A 17,637-nucleotide genomic window follows, 5' to 3' on the forward strand; every position below is an offset into this window, starting at 1 on the left:
CAGATCATCCAAGTGTGAGACAGCATATTTAAGTTGACAGAGAAGAATTTTGTTGACAGCTTTTTACTTTCATTCTTCTTTATGAGCCAACAATGTGTGCTCACAGGCCAGAGAGCCAAGCGTACCCTGGACTGCATCAAGAGAAGTATGGCCAGCAGGTTGAATGAGGGGATTCTCCCCTCTGCTCTGCTCTCTTGAGACTCCACTTGGAGTCCTGTGTCCAGCTCTGGGGGCCCCAGCATAAGCAGGACATGAACCTTCTTGAGCTGGTCCAGAGGAGGTCACAAAGATGATCAGGGGGCTGGAGCACCTCCCCTATGAGAACAGGCTGAGAGAGTTGGGGTTGTTCAGCCTGGAGAAGAGAAGGCTCTGGGGAGACCTTATAGCGGCCTCCCAGTACTTAAAGGGGGCTACAGGAAAGGTGGGGAGGGACTTTCTGTGAGGACATGTAGTGATTGGACAAGGGGTAATGGGTTTGAACTGAAGGAGGGTACATTTCGATTAGATATAAGGAAGAAATTCTTTACTGTGAGGGTGGTGAGACACTGGCACAGGTTGCCCATAGAAGCTGTGGCTGCCCCCTCCCTGGCAGTGTTCAGGCCAGGCTGGACGGGGCTCTGAGCAACCTGGTCTAGTGGAAGGTGTCCCTGCCCATGGCAGGGGGGTTGGGACTAGGGGATCTTTAAGGTCCCTTCCAACCTAACCATTCTATGGTTCTATGATTATAATACATAAAAATGCAAACATAAATATTCAAACACATTGTGCTCTGCCATGCTATTTAAGTGTTTTCTTGGCTATTAATTAGAATCCCCTAGGCTAGCCTGAGTTGACCAAGAGCATTCAGCCATATCATTTCTTCTTTTGTGTCTTCCTCCCTGTCCTGACATGCATGCGTGTTTGTGTATATGAGCCGTTTTTCTTCTGAAGCGGAATAGTTGTAGATTTGTCAAGAACCTGGTCTGAAAGGGCTGGAAGATGAATGAATGAATGAATGATTAATAAAAAGTTAAGATTGCAATTACAAAATGTAGCATGCTTTAGTTTCGTGTTGGAGAATGTAAGTGATAATATTTGCCTTATAATGTGAGGATTGGCTGGAGAATACCAAATCACAAAATTGCTGATCATATACCTTAAGACTCTGGCATAGCAAGTGTCAGGATAGCAAACACTCAAATGACCACTGACAGGGAGATGGATTTACTGTAACTAATACACTGCCACCAGCCTATAGATACATGATATTTGCAGCCATTTAGGACAAGCAAATACAAATCCACCTGAGAAGAAAAGATTCTTTTTCAAGCTTTACTGTTCAGGTTCACTGCTTTTGTAATAAAGCGAAAGGGTAGTAATAAAAGTATTAGAGACTGAACTAGAAGTGCTGTGTTGTTAGTGGTTGGATGTTTTCTACAGAAGGCACCCATACAGATATTGTAAAGGTATTACCAATGGTAAGACGGGTCCAATTTACCCTGCTGAGCCTGTCATGTATCCTGTTTACATGCAGAAAAGCCATTTTTGTTTCTTCACATAGTCCCAGGATAGATAAGTTTAAAGGTCTTTTTCAGTAAATGTGTAAAAACAAGTATGGCCTTAAGAGATCATATGCTTATGGATGACTGTAGTTCTTCAGGTTTAAGCAATGTGAGAAATAGCACAATTTTTTTTCCCTATACTTATACATGCCAACAATAAAATTGTATGATGGACACTGTAAATTAGAAAAATATTCTCTTAATTCTTTCTCCTATAGCTAGGACCTATAACTGCTTTTTATTTGTTCAGAAATATACTATCTGGAATGGGAAAAAACATTTTGCATTAACAATTTTTACTGGAACACCACCGTTTTCTTAAAATGATGAACAGAAGTAATAAAGCATAATAAAAATATATTTTTAATATATTAAAAATTATTTTCTCTTAATATTTTGTAATATATATTAATAATTGTTTTATCTCAAATAAACTGCTAACCATTTCCCATCATACTGTTTTTATACACAGTTCTTGTGTGCAATTACTTCTTTGTTACAAACGTATTTAAGCATCACTAAAATGCTTGTGTTTCAATAACAATACTGCAATCCCTTTGTGAAAAAGTTAGGTGTACATTTTAAAAACCACAGTCTAGAGTCTATGATACCTATAGTGGCATAGTAAATAATGATTTTATATTGGATAGTAAAGGAAGTAATCTTATAAAAGTTGCATAAGTGGCAAAACAAAAGGGTTTGCTGTGTATTGCAAGAGTCTGCTAAATCTCAGTAGGTGGTCTTTGTACTGGGTCAGGTTACTGGAAAAGCATGTGCAAATATCTTCTGTCTTTGTACATGCCACTGATGTTATCAATAGCATTTTTTACTGTTAACTGTCATTGCAGTTCAGTTCCTTTTTTTTTTATAAATTCAGCAAAGTGTTTCTTCGAATGAGTGAAAATAGCAGATAATTTAGGAGCTCACAGTATCAGCACACTCCACAATTTGAGTCCCTGCAGTCTTGAAGGCAAGCAAGGCAAATAAGCAGTCGTACCTGAGATGGTTGACTTTTAGTAACCATTGAGATGGGTTATGCATTTTCACAACATGCCACAAATCAACCTCCCTTTCACTGATATATTATCTCAGGAGAAATACGTGTTCAGAGAAATATATGGTTTCTCAGTTCATTTAGTAACAGTAAAAAGTGCTAAAGGGTTCTCTGAAGGAAGATATTTAAATGCCAATATTTAAAATAATATTTTCAAAATTAGCTTAGGTCAGAACAAGATTTGAAGAACTCTTGAATGCTCTTCCTTCAGCTTACTACTTAATAATTTAAAATGGCACAAAAAGATGCAAAGATTGAGTGTTTGGGATGACCACCTACAGTACTTCCTTTTTGTTCAGCTGTGGTCTCATTGCTAGTGGTAGTTTGTCCTCACTAAACTGTGTGCCACAGAATACAGGAGTGTCTTCATTGCGTATCAACATACAGTCTCTTCAAGCATTACTTCTGAAGACTGAAGAATATGTTTCTATATCCTGACATATTGGCTTTTCTTCATGTAATTTTATTTCCCAAAGCATTACAGCTTCTTGTATGAAACTGACTTTGATGTGAGAAGATCTCAGGGATTCAGCAAGTTGGGCTGGATGCTGCTGAGACTCTTGCTTTTTTCATACTTAGGGCCCTTTTGAATAACAGGTCAAGCAACAGAAGGTACAGGTGTAATTTAGACAAGGGTGAGCGTTCTCCAGTTAGTCACTAATGAAATAGTTTTTCTTATTCGTTTATCTTTTTTCACACTTAATGCAGGAAAAATGTTGGAAAAGATAAGAGATAGTTTTGCGAGAGATTCCTAAAACTTAAAAAAAAAAAAAAAAAAAAAAAAAAAAATCTGCATGTGGTGTATGTGCAGTTCCTATATTGCTTTCAAAAGGCTTCAACTTTCACAATTCAAAAGCTGTGAATCTGCAGAAACACCACACATAGGGGACACAATTTTCTTTCTTTTTTAAATGTTTTATGTTCTTGATAGTAAAGACTACACATTATAATACATTTTAGTTGTCTAAAAATTGGCTTTTTTCTGTTTGCTTGAAAAGCTGTTATAAATTCAAATGTATGCTTTTCTTAATGTAAAATACAGAGCTGTTACCTAGCTTTTGATAAGTATTTATTTTTATGTCCTTCCCGTTCTTCATAAAAAGAATGCAAATTCATATCTTGGGAAGGTTTGGTTGTTTTTTTTCTTATCTACTACATGCATTGATCCAACTGAAAAAACACAGAAAGAAACAGTAATCAGATTACTCAATTTACTTTAAAAAATATATATATTTAAAAAATGTAAAGAGATGACAGAAGGAGATATCCTGACCCTCATAAGAGAGATATCTGGGGGACCATGGTGTTCCTTTCTGTCTGGCTTGATGATAAAATTATACATTCCAGCTTCAGTGCTAGCTGTCCTTTAAAGTGCATAAATTCTGTCCATGTCCCACAGCAATGAAAGAAATCTTGGCAAATCCACACAGTCATTCATAGCTTTCATCTCCTTGTCCATTCTCAAATCACTGCTAAAATACTCAGTTGACTTTGGGTTCTTGTTTATTTTGGTTAATTAGGGAACAGAAAAAGTAGAAAACCGTCAACTTCAGGCATATCCAGTAATTTATAGGCATATCTAGCAATTTGCTCTCATAACTTTGACGGGAAATTTTTAATGCATTGACCTATTATTTATATGGTTGCATTGCAATGATAGTAAAGGCCTCACCCTTTTGTCACAAAGTTATGAAAGCAGTCATTGAATTAATTTAGTTGTCAGTGAAATTTTTGATGGGCAAGCTATGCTAAATAGGGTCCTTAAATGGTACTGGTTCTGAACAGTGAATTTAGACACAACAAATTCCATTAGTACGGGACAGATACACAAACACATCAACAGCTATTAACAGAAAGTAATGAATGAGTGAGCTTTTTGCTTGTAAAGAAAAACCTAGGGCTTTCCCTCAAAAGCATTTTAGTTACATAAATAAAAATCTTCGTCGAGGGGAAGGAGGATGGATTGTCAAGCATCTTGAGTTTAGGTATGAATGAACTCAGTGTTAAAAATCGACTGTTGCAGTATTACATTTAATACAGAAATCAGTGATATTTAAAGCATTTTGGGACTTTCAGCTTTGTTACTTTGAATTAATTTTTAAAATAAATTATGTTTATTCCACATATACCAAAAAAATGGTTTTCCTTCATTTTAATTATTTTTGCATTAATCATGCTAGATTTGGATGAGAAAATAGTGTGACAAGCAAATGTATTTCACACCAGTCCAGGAAAGTTATGAAAATTTGCACACACAAACATGATTTCCAGCTAAAACCCGGTATTTACTTTGTACTAGCTTATATACGTCCAAAATAATTGGAAGAACATCAGACTCACATAAGTGGTGCAACTCTTGCTGCACTTCAAGCACAATTTTGACCTAATGTATTATTTTGCAACAGTAAACAGTGCACCAAGGCCACAGAGATCTCAGGCTCTGGTTTCTGTTCCCCTGTTGAGCATGCTGTTTATCTAAGATTATTTACTACTACTTTGTTTGATATTGATCAATAGCACAAACATAGGCAAACTTCAAAGTCTAAATTTATTGGAGAAGTTTAAGTACTTACAGAGGAAAAAATAATACAATAATATGATTTCTTTTTTTTCCCTCATTGGACAAATATGTTTGCTAATATAATTTGTTACAAAATCTGTGATTTCTTTTTCATTTTTGTACTTCTATTAAATGGTTTTTTTAAAAAAAAAAAGTCTGGGCTTAGAATGGATTACATTGATGTTGCTAACATTTCCTGGAAATGGAAAACTGTGATAACAGCTGCTGTCTTGGCTCATTTTCAGTTAGGATTTTTGGATTGTTGATTTTGAGGTTTTTTTATACTGCAGCAATTTACAAGTAGTTACAGCTATCTCTAGTAGGCTTACATCATTAGTAAAACATTGTAAGTCAGTCAAATGTTTCCTTTCCAATCAGAGCACTTCCTCCACTTACTGAATTGTTGACTTTCTGAATAGTATTTATAGTAACAGCACTTACATTTTAAAATAAATGCTAATTTATGAAATAACTAAAAGCTAGTTGCATATGAAAGACAACTATAGAAAGAATCTATATGCTAAAGCAAAATGTCTTCAATGAGAATTAAGGATATCTTGGAAGCATCTTATTTAGGTAATACCTAGCTGATTTATATCAAAAGTATAAAATTGGTTTTTTGCTAAGACTTATGGTGAGCAGAAATGTCTCTATATTGGTGTTATTTTAAAATTCAAAGCATACATGTTTTCTTCTTGGATTGAAACATTCTTCTCCAGTGTTTGCAGTACTGTAGCATGGTAAAGTGATAAACACGCATCAGTAGTGATGAAAAATAGAAGGAACAGCCAAGTAAAGCAAGAGACAAGGAACTCTGAGTGTTAATAGTGTCAGAAAAAACAGGTCTGTGCATTATCAAAGATTTGGCCTCCGTAAAGTATATTAGAACTTTCCGCTTTAATGTACTTTGAAAGATACATGTTATATATTTTTTTAATATGTTCATAGTTTCAACTCAGGGTGCTAATGAGATTTTATTAATTTTTCAGTCAAATCTGTGACTCTTTCTTCAGTATATGGTAAGCTTCCAAAAGCAACGTTATATATGCAGGTTAGAACCTGTTACTATGCCAAAAGTTTAGGTTTGTTTTGTATCAAAACAGAAAATAATTCTCCCTATGAAGTTTGTAACTTCAGCAAATTGTCTTTTGCCAGATAGATTTTAATATTTAAGGAGTAGCACCTCCGTCACATTTGAAATGGCTGGTGAAAAGCTCTGCCAGCTCAAGGGGATCTCTGCACCCTTTCTTGTTCTGGGATTACTCTGCGCTGAGCAACTTCAGCTATTTCACCCTGAGCAACCTGACCTAGCTTTGAAAATGGAGCTGACTTTGAGCAGGGCATTTGGACTAGATGGCTCCAAAGGTTCCTTCCGACATAAATTGCTCTATGAGCCAATGCTCTTTCTTTGGCACCAGCCTGCCTGAGGCCAGTTTGCACTCCTGTGTGCACATAATGTAGACATGTCCTAAGAAACATGCAAAACTGGTGTTCACGTTGCTCTGAGCCTTCAGGAATGGAACACGGGGTTTTCTGTCTGGGTTAGTGACGACCAGAAGCCATAACCTCCTGATGGCTCTTCCTTCACTTGAATGAAATGAACTGTCAGTGTCCCTCTGTTTCTTAGCAGACAGGAGGATTTTAGAGCCTTAGCCTATGACTTTTCACAGACTTTCAATTAAATGAACAGGGAGACCGAACTACCTCATCCTTCCTGGAGCTGACAATTTGAAAGCACAGTTCTGAGTCACAGTGAGAGGAGCGGTGCAAAGGAGCCCTCCTCCCTCCCACTGCACTGACTCATCAGGGGCTTTCATTTCCACTCTGGTCAGGAAGCCAACATCTTTTACAACAATTAAACTAATCCTAACAAGAGGACTTTGAAAAATTAATTAAGATGTGAACTGTACCTGAGCAGTGAATTTATGCAGTGTGAACTCTGACACACGTGCATGTCAATCTATAGCTGAAATCAGCTTCCATTTATTTCTTGGTACTGATTCTGACTCCTAGAAAGGATAAAGTCCTGAAATTTTCCGCAAAGTATCTTAATGCTAGTTTGTACTGCTTAACTGTATATTGTTCTGTGACAGGCTTTTCTGTAGAAATACAATTCCATACTGAGAAGTATATCTGCACTTTACAATTCCATCACTGTTGGGTTTTTTGAAGTAAAAATCTTATTCAGTTAAGTGGATAGCGTGTTGGATTACTGTAATCATTTTAATTGCTGAAAATACCTGTTGGTTTGACTAGGATGAACTGAGCAGCTTAAAAATTGTTTTTACCATATTTTACCATAAATAGTACTTTAATCATCTACAATATAAAGTCAAAAAGCATGATTTGTGACTGATCCCTTCCATGACTTGGAGCAAGTCACTTTACCCTTCAGTATCTCTGTTTCCCAAGATTCAAAAAGGGAGAAATGATGCCTATCTTTGCAAGTTTTTGGGTATCGATTTGTACACCCAAAAAATGCTGTTATACAAGAGCTGTCTGTTTTTAACTAGTCAGTTTAATATTTCTGCTAGGACCCACATGTTCTAAAACAACAAATTGAAATATATGTCTGTATATATGCTCTCAAAATTTCATCAGTAAAAAATAAAAAGGAATAGACTTTGAGTTACAATTTTGATTAAAAACATTGCTTAAGCTTGGGACACCAGGCTTCCTTCACAGTCTCTTCAGAAATCTCTTTTAAGTATTATTCTGTCCTCTAACACTAAGCATTTCTCAGATATTTAACATCTGGGGTAACTGTAATATCCCAAGATCTATGGCACCCCTACAACAACAGGTGTATGAAAACTCTGGTTTTAATTTGTGCTTTCCATGAGGTAGAACCTTGGGAACAGCCACCACCAAAAGCAAGCTCTGGGATCTGTGAGATACTTACAGAGAGATTCTTTGACATATTTGGGGGATTAAAAAACCCTCTATTTGAGACCTGGCCTGCCTTGAAGTGAAATCTAATAAACTGAAAGTATGTCTTGGACACTTTCAGATGCTAACAAATGTTCAGAGATAAGAATAGATCTGACTGAGTTTTAAGGGTTGGTTTACCTTTCTTGTCCACTTCAGGACTTCAGAACTGCCCTATCAAGCTCTTAATGCACTGAGGGAAACTTGATTGTCTTTCTTGAATGCAATACAGTTTTGTATTTGTAGCATTACCCTAGTGAAATTTTAAAATGAAATGAGATGGAATACAAATAACACTAGAATTTCTTTAATATCCTGATTCATGAACAGAAGCATGGCTAGACTCAAATACAAACCATGTTTTCAAGCAGAATTCAAATCCACCCGTGTTCCTTGCCAAGCACCGAGTTCAGTCCCTGAGGGTCTGAGCAGGGTTTCCTCAGCAGTAGCAGCTGGCACCGGCTGAACTGACAGCAGGGCAGGGAGTGCCGCTCCTGGCCTTGGTGTGCTGGGTGATTTCACCAGCTAACACAGGTCCTGACAGGTGCTAAACCTTTCACTTCACTTTTAAGCACTGTGAAACTCTTGGTGCGTGATTTAGGAGACCGGGAACTAACTTTTTGATCCAGAAAGGTAAATGAGATCTTTTCCTGATTCTAATCCTCTAGATCTGTTAGTATTGCTTCAATGTGTTTCTTCTAAACACAGAAATAACATTTGCTCCAAAAAGAGGTTTTGATGCATGCTGAATTTGCCAGACATTTCACTTTGAGACAAAGATATGACAAATGTGCTTCCTAGCATTTTCATGTTGATTTATTCTCCTTCATAAAGGACAACTTCATAAAGAGCTTGGATCAGATCCTTGTTCACACTTTACATATGCAATATTTTTGAGGCTGACGTTGGCTTCTCAAGGAAACTAACTTGGAAGTAGAGTCAAACCAGAGAAGAGCACGCTGAGACCGCTATACTTCAGTAGCTCGTATTTTCCAACTAATCCTCATTGTTATTATGACTAGATATTTACCCTTAGGTGCACTGGGCAGATCATCCTGACTCATCCCTTTAGTGGATGTTGTCCTGTTGGATTAATGATTAACTTTTTTGTCTGAAAGATTTGTTAATTCCTATAACTGCATGGGATAACTATTTTAGTACTTAGGAGGTGACTTTTCTGGTATTGTTGGTTATATTTTGTGTCGTGACATTAATGTGAATTATGGCTGTCTTGAGGATACAGACCTTCATATAGCACAGATGGTCTGTAGGAAAAAAAAACTTGCAATGATGGTCTGCACATCACACATTTAAACTTCCCTTGCAGACTATTTCCTTTATCAGTGCCTCATTCTCTTAGGCACCTTTTAGTCAAGCATCTAGGGCATCATTTATTGTACAGACTATGCTCTATAATGAAGACTGTAACGTGGGATTCTGGAAGATACCTCTGCTGGAGAAAAGGAGGCTGAGGGGACACCTTATCACTCTCTAAAAGTACCTGAAAGGAGTTTGTAGCAAAGTGGGAGTCAGTCTCTTCTCCTAAGTAACAAGTGACAGGACAAGAGGACATGGCCTCAAGTTGCACCAGGGGAGGTTTAGATTGAATACAGAAAAAATTTCTTCACTGAAAGAGTTGTCAAGCACTGGAAGAGGCTTCCCAGGGAAGTGGTTGAGTCACCATCCTTGGAGGTATTTAAAAGATGTGTAGATGTGGTGCTTAGGGACGTGGTTTAGTGGTGGACTTGGTAATGCTAGGTTAATGATTTGACTCAATGATCTTAAATGTCTTTTCCAACCTAAATGATTCTATGGTTCTGTGATTCTACCAGCATTATCACGGTGTCATGTTGGTTTCCTCCAAACTTGCTTAGCAGTGTATCACTGTTACTTCCAGGGAGGTGATTTTTTTACTACTTCTTTGAAAGAATGATGAAAGCTGTGTAAGCTCATTAGCAGAGCATGTGTGTAGGCTTAAAATTACAGATAATAGACAAATGGTTGGAAAGTCAGTAATTCCTTTACATATTTGCCAAGACTTAGGTCAAGGTTCAGGGTTTCCTTTGCTCAAACCGATGAAATCAGAAATACCTCCAGGTATTCTGGGGAGTGCTGGCAGTGTAGATGCAACAAAGGTGATGAGGCACTGCTGATCTCAGTTACTTTCTGCAAGAGCAAACCATGCTTAGTCTAAATTGCGCTCAATTGAGATGTGCTTTTCTTTTTGCATTAGTGTTTTGTATAAGTCCTTTTCTTTAATAGCTCTTGGTGTTTTCTGTGCACTCTCATAATCTGTTTCTGACATTACAGTAAATTCACTGCAGTAAATTTTGATGTCACAGCCCTGTCTTCTCATATGAAAAACATTTAATACGTAGGAAAGCATTTGTGTGCTTAAGAGTAATCACCACAAAAAATTCACTGCCTTTCCACTTAGAAGCCCACTCCTTTTATGTCACATCTGTGTTTGTGTAAACATTTTACAAAAAGCAAAGTGACACAAATGTGTGTAAGGAGCTTGGAAAACTGATATACACATAATTAACTTAGAGTGCAAGCAGATATTTTACAGGAAAATTCAGCAAAATGATGATTTTTACTTGTGTTCATCCGCTCTTTCTTCATGAACATGCTTCTTCAGTTTTTACTGGTAACAAATTCACAAACTTTAAATCTCAGTCCTTGGGCTTAGATCCAGGAGAGGACATGAGGATGGCTGCAGTTGTACATCTACAACCCACCAGCCTGGGGATGTGGAGGCAGCAGTGGGAGCAAAATCTACCCTTGACTTTGTGTGCACCATGTTTCTAATGTGAAAGGCAGACACTACCCAAGAATTTGCATTGTCTTGACAAATGTGTTCTTTGCTGGCCGGCTGAGAGTGTCAATAAGCAAGCAGCGTTGTTTGGGATGCTGAATGTGTGACATGGGCACACTGCCACCCGACAGTGTACTACCCTACAGCAGCATGAGAGCTGCTCCACCTGGCCACTGCACCGCACCTGATCGGAGTACAGTATGCTCCTACCAAATTATTTTTGATACCTGTCTTGGAATATAACCATATTAAGATAGTTTTCAGAATATTGTTTTAAAACAAAATTAAATATATTTTCCTTCTTTAAAACTCTCAGATTCATTGCAGGTGAAGTTATTTCTTATTCTTGTATTTTTTTTGTGAGAGTTTTTCACACTGATTTTTTTAAAGAATTATGATGTGTGTATGGGAGTGTGTGTCGCCCTTGCTAGTCCATGTTGGAGACATCAGCAGTAAATGTTACTGCGTCTGAGGGCTGCAATAATTTGTCCTTTTGACATTGACAATTTTGCACATTTTTCAGGGAGCAGAAATTGAATGAGTGCCATGTTATACTCCAAATATCTCTTTTAGGCCACATGTTTCTATCAGAAACAAGATAAGTGTGTGAATATGATGTCTAACATGGAACAATCCCAAAAGAATACCTAGTTAAGATTTCAAATCATAACAAGTCTAGCTGAAGTAACATTTTGTAGATAAGTGTTTATGCGTCTGGCAGTACAATTTTGTCCTAAATAAGAAATGTTAGAAATAAAGAAGTAGCGGTCTTAAGAAACAACTTGTGTAAGTGAGAGTCCTTCTTTATCTTATAAAAGAATGTTTCCTTTATTTTTATTAGGATTTTTGCTTAGATACTGAACTAATGCATACATAAACAAATTTTGAAGGCATACAAAGTCAGAGCCTGAGCAGAGCCTTAAAGAGATACCAAAACCATCATGTTTTCAAATTCTGCTGTGTTTCATGTTAGAGAGCAAAGTTAATAATAGAGGCACAGTGACTGTCCAGCAATTGCAATTTCCTGTGTCATTATTTCAAAGCATAATATTAACTTTAATGTCATTCTTGTTGTTTTGTTTTGTTTTGTTTTTTATTTTATTTTATTAAACAGTTAATTCAGGCGATGGGATAGAGTACAGCCAGCAGAAGCGTGAAAATGTTGGAGATCTGATTCAAGAGACACTGGAAGCCTTTGAACGCTGCGGTGGAGAAACTGCTTATATAAACATTAAATACATGATCCCTACTTATGAGTCGTGCATATTAAACTGAGTTGTATAAAATGGGATGATTCCATTTGTGTTCTAAAAAACTGTATCTGACTCTGTATGGTATCTTATTAGTCATGCTTTTTTTCTCTACAGCTGCTAAAATAGTGGCTTCTGGGGCATTAGAGTGTTAGCACTATTGTGAACAAGGCTTTCCAATACATAAATAGTGCCTGTTCCTTTGATTACAATGGTGTACTGTGCTTGTTTGTTCCCTGAAAGAATCGCTCCTTTATAACAGAGCTGACTCGAGCAGGAATCGGAGTTAAACCTTCACTTGTATAGACAATAAAACTATAATTTTCATACGCAATTCAGCAATTGCTGTTCTGTGTCCGCTTGCCCTGAGGGTGATGTCAGAGGCTGTAACAAGAAGAGTTTATGCTGACTGCTTAATAGGTGTTTGTCATGGAAGAGAAACACCAGTTCAGCAATGCCTCTCTAGCAGCTGTGCCGACTAATGTGCACTGACACAGAATAAAACTGTTGAACGTATATACCAATTACAGTGGGAAAATTTATATGGTCCATTATAAAGCACTGTCATAAAATTAATTCGTGTTTCTTACACACTCCTGATCTCAGCTTCCAGGTGTTTAGCTTTTCATGAAATTTGGGTTCTTCTTGGCAGACATCAGGCACAACCAGTTTTGAAGAAAAAAAGCCCAGACAGATCTTCAATAAATCATATGGAAGATGAAGTGTACACAGTGTATCAAGCCCCAGTGACACTGTTAATCTAGATAAACACAGAATATACACGTATGTTTTTAAAGGGCACTGTTGGGGGGTTTTGTAACTGCAAGGTTGCTGTTTCTTTTCTGCTACTATGGTATACATGTGTGCAAACAGTGTAATTAGAATTTCCTACTCGGTTTCTTTCTGCATATCCACAACACAAAACTGATGTAATCATGGATTTAAGCAATGCTATTGAGATTGACTTTATTGCTTTTTAAGCATTTCTATGGAATAAACGCATGAAAAATAAAACAAGTTTTCCAATTCTCAAGGGCAGCCATTTAAAAACATTGAGTCAGTTCAATACCTATCAAGAGATACGAGCTTTGTCTAAAAAGCATGAGATTTTTAAAAGTGCAGTCTTCAGGCTCATTTTGGTTTTATTCTGGTTTCTTAAAGCTCTTAAATATATGCAAGTTGCACTTTCAAGTGTTTCTCTGTAACTGTTAGAGCTCAAAATGCACTCTGGTGTTAGACCCATGAGACTTTTTCCAAGTGCTGATCCACATCCATATTCACACCCTACAAGACTTCCCTGTGTGAGACAGAGCCCCTAAGCTGCCCTGTTTTCTTGGGTATGTACTGGAAGTGTGGGGAGCACCTTCGCACCTGCTGAAACTTTGAGCTAGATCTGTCGTTAGACTGACATTAGACTTGCCTTTTTCTGTTCTGTGGAATCTTCAGCTTGAGGATTTTTTTTTTTCTTTTACTTTCTTATCTTTCCTGTAATTGAGAAAAAAGTTAAGAGGAAGATTTTTACTCTTCTTGCCTCTTTGAGGAACTGCAGCATCAAGTGATGCCACTGACCACAAATGCTCACTAGTCCCCAGTTTAGGCATGGCTGCTGCAGGTGTGCTTTTTTCCCAGCCTTCAGAGACCTTGCTTTTCTATTTGTTTTTTGGTTCTTTCTGAATTTTCTTTGACGAATTTCCAGGGCTTCCCTCAAGTCTCTAGAGTTTAGGCAGTGTCTATCCTGTGACTAACGCACATCTATGATAGATAAGCACACCCAATATGCTGCCTCATGTGTGGGTTATCTGTAAATCTTTCACCTCCCCATCAGAAAGGAAGGTGAAGCCTGGTTGTAGGCCCGTGTCTTGGAAACTCAACACTTTGTCTTCAAACCATGCAGCACAGAGTCTAACAGGATACCACAGCAGGGGCTAAGGCAACATCTCCTCTTCCAAAATACCTTTCTACACAGCCACTCTGGTACTATAAGCTTAGCCTTCACTTACAGTTTATCCCTGTTTCCCCTCAGCTATCCTGCATGGTCCCTGGCTCCCACGAGCCATACTGTTTCACTTACTGGCACCTATGGGTTTGGTTACTGTGGCATTGCAGGTTTCCCGTGAGTACAAAGTGTGCTGGAGGACTGCCACTTGGAGGGAGCTGAGTTATTCAGCTCAGACACAAATCAGGCCCTTCATAAAAGGAATAATCCCAGGCCACCTTTCACTCTGTAGCTATTTGTATTCTGTCCTTAAGAGAAAGCCCAGTACTGCTCTTTGCCCAAGTTCAAAAAAAGTCCTCAATAGCTGGCTTCAGTTCCTCCACTGCTGGGCTCCAGCCACAAAGCTTCTCGCAGAAGGGACAGTGCGGGAAAGGGCTCTCGTCCCTGGGATTTCCCCATCCCATCACCCCTCTGCATCCCAGCAGCACTGCTGAGGATGAGATGAAGTTGCAGGCTCCCCACCAGCTTTGCAACTCTATTCCTTGACTCACTGTTTTTGCATTACCTCCCCTTTAGCTCAACTAGGACAAGACTACTGACTGACAAAGAGATGCCATGGAAAATGGGTACTTCATGCAGCTGCAGACTTGCCAAGACCTGATCCCCTCAGCCCTGTGCTCTTTCTTGAAGATTTCCTTCACAAGACGTTGTTTCAGCAAGGGGTGACCTTACTGCAAACCATAAGGGCAATAGAGGTCATGCCCATTCACATCAGGAAAAATAGATTTTACAGCAAAGTGCTTTCACTTGCATGTTCACAATGGGAACATTAGCCTATATCATACTATTTCTATGACTGGGCCATTGCTTTAAAAGTGAACATTCCCCCATAACCTTGTTAATCCTAGAAGCTGGACTGTTAAAAAAGAAGCATGATAAAAACCACAGGTTGGTAATTTAGGAACACTGAGGATAAAACTATTTTAGGATGTCATTTTACTAAGTCAAACAGTAGGCCTGCCAACCTTGACAGTGTCCCTTTAAGCATGATCAGCAGCATATTTATAGGCAATTACAGCACAGCTCAGAGCACTTTATAAAGCACAAGATCAAGGACCCAGGTGCTTAAGCATATGAGTAATACTATGTCATTCAATACACTGCTTAGCTGTTTTACTATGCTCAAAAACTGAAATTGTGGTTAAAAAATAGTAACTGCCTTTCTTCTCACTAGAACATATAATTGTGGTCACTGACACTAGGGGCAAGCCAATCAACAGTTTCTAATTGCAATCAATTAAAAGGCACTCTGGGCCAGGTGTTTCAAGGGGTATAAATTAAGCATAGCACTATTAAAGGTACCCTGACTTGACAGGAGTCTACTGCTGCTTTCTAGCTGCTACAAGGTAAGTAGTGTCAGTAAAGGGCCCTATGAATAGTTAAATAAGTTGTAAGTGCTGTTTTTCTCAGACTAAATGTTTAAGATGTCTCCAGTTGATCTTGATAAACATGTTAGGTTGGTTAGTCGTTGTTCAGCTGGAAGAATAAAAAACATATGTTAGCATTAGGAGGAAAAAATACCTGTGGGCCTTCTTTGACTTGCATAATTGTCAAGACAGGGGAAAATGGCATCTTTTTAATGACTTGTCCCCAAAGCTGTGTAAGGAAAACTGTAACAGGTGTCAAAGTTTTGGGAACTCGGGCATCCTGTGAATGCTGGTGGGTGCTGTAACCAGTTGCTGTACAAGCTGTTGAGCCACTGAATGGTGCAACTTGTCTGTGTGAAGCTGGGCAGGGGCGGAAAGGGGCTGCAGCTCCTGCCCAGCTTGGGCTGTGGCTGCCCGTGGGCTCCCGTGGAGGGACAGAGCCTGGCAGAGGACTGGGTGAGCTGCTGCCAGCACTGATGGTGGGGAGCTGGAGCCAGGCTTCTCGTTGGTAGCTTTCCAGTCTTTCAGAAAGATGGAGCTGACAAAAGGAGTTTGAAAAAGGCCTCCCAGGAGTCAAATACAAAAGGGCTATGGGAAGCTGCAAGTGGGAGGGAAGGTGTGGGACCCTGGCTGGGGGGGTGTTTGTGGGGGGGGTGCAGGGAGGTGTAGCTGCAGCCAAGCAGGGCAAAAATAAAAAGCTAAAGCAGACACTGTGCTTTCCTAATCCTGTCTGGAGACCCTCTGACTTCCAGAAAAGCATTCTCCAGTCTGAGGGGCTCTGCAGGCAGTGGGGCAGTTCACATTTTTCCACTCATCTGTAACATCCTGTGTTTTCTGCTTTAAATAAAAGCAGAGATGTTTGCGGGAACTCTGTACAAAGCCTGTCTGCTTGCAACTGCTCGGAGCTGCTTTGTGCTCCTGGAGACCGGGAGAGGAAGGTTCATGCCCTGGCAGGACAAGAAGTTCCCTGCACCGGCCCCATAATCCTTCCGGCGCATGAGGGGAGGGAAGGGGAGCGTGTGTGGTGGGGCATATCTTAGCTGTGCTTGTTCTTGCCTAGCAAATAGAGCCCGGGTCTATCTGTGGGGCTCTGTGTTGAGAGCTCTTGCCTCCTTAGGACAGTGTATCCAGAGGGAGGGATGCGCCTCCCAGCACCTCTGGGGTGGTGGGTGCCCTCCAGCATGGCTTCTGGTGGGGTGGGTGGAAGTCTGCCAGAGCTGAGTGGAACAACCCACAGCCTCGGGGAGGAAAGTGAATGTTTCTTGCAAAGCTGGGAGTCAGCTGCGTGCCAAGTGTCCATTTTTTTGATGCTGGTTTGGGTGTTTATTCCACAAATCAACAAATACTTTTTTTTTTTTTTACCAATGTTCAGGAGTGAGTTGGGCAGCTAACAAACCAGTTTTGTAAACCCCAGTGCGTTCTGTACGCTGGGGACTGTGGGTGCAGCAGGACTGTGCAGCGTCCCTTTGGGTCAGTGTGCCCAGTGCTGGTGGTCACCCCATTCCCCTCTCTGTGCTCCCCTGTTAGCAGTGAAAGCACCTGATCTTGGCCACCCCGCTGGGACACCAGCTGACTTGTGAGCCCCGAGTCCCCTTCCTCCACCAGGAAGGGATAGGGAATGAGGGGCTGCTCAGATTTTTTTGCTAACAGAGCCCCTCACATAGAGCAGAAGCCTGAAGCTACAGAAGAACTGGCACCCTCATGGGGAAGGCAAGGCAAGGCACAGCCATGCTGGCCTACCTGTGGCCAGGGGCATTTTTGGGACTGCACTTTCTCTGCTGCCACTGGCCCTGTGGGCACCCATGTGCTCTCTGCATGGGCTGTGGTCTGCTGACCCTGGCTGCTGAGGGCATGGGGAGAGAGGAGATAAATCAGGATCTAGTCCTGGTGCTTTACAAATGCTGAAAGAGAAGTTAAATCCCAGTCTCCTTAGTCTGCCTTGGAGAGAGTGTGGTAAATGCATTGAGATAATGGGAAGAAAGGTGGCATCTAAAGAGAGTATCATAGCATTGGGTCTTGTATGCTTGTCTCAAGAAATGAATATGACATACCCTTAGTTTATTAAATGATTCTGACAATCAGAACTTCCTGTGTTCATCTTCATCAACATAATGGGTTTTTTT

At 39.6% G+C, this 17,637-nt stretch overlaps 1 protein-coding gene across 1 annotated transcript in view; it reads left to right on the forward strand.

Moving 5' to 3' along the window:
* The window catches only part of PACRG (parkin coregulated), a 245,266-nt gene extending 232,781 nt beyond the window's left edge, over positions 1–12,485 (forward strand). The window contains exon 5 of the mRNA XM_026846070.1: positions 12,016–12,485. Coding sequence (XP_026701871.1) covers positions 12,016–12,176 — 161 coding nt within the window. The 3' untranslated portion in view covers positions 12,177–12,485. The remainder of the gene's footprint in view (positions 1–12,015) is intronic.
* The last annotated feature ends 5,152 nt before the right edge of the window (positions 12,486–17,637 follow it).

This window comes from Athene cunicularia (genome assembly GCF_003259725.1).
Source record: "Athene cunicularia isolate RWA chromosome 3 unlocalized genomic scaffold, athCun1 chr3_part1, whole genome shotgun sequence".
In the NCBI taxonomy this organism is placed as follows: domain Eukaryota; kingdom Metazoa; phylum Chordata; class Aves; order Strigiformes; family Strigidae; genus Athene; species Athene cunicularia.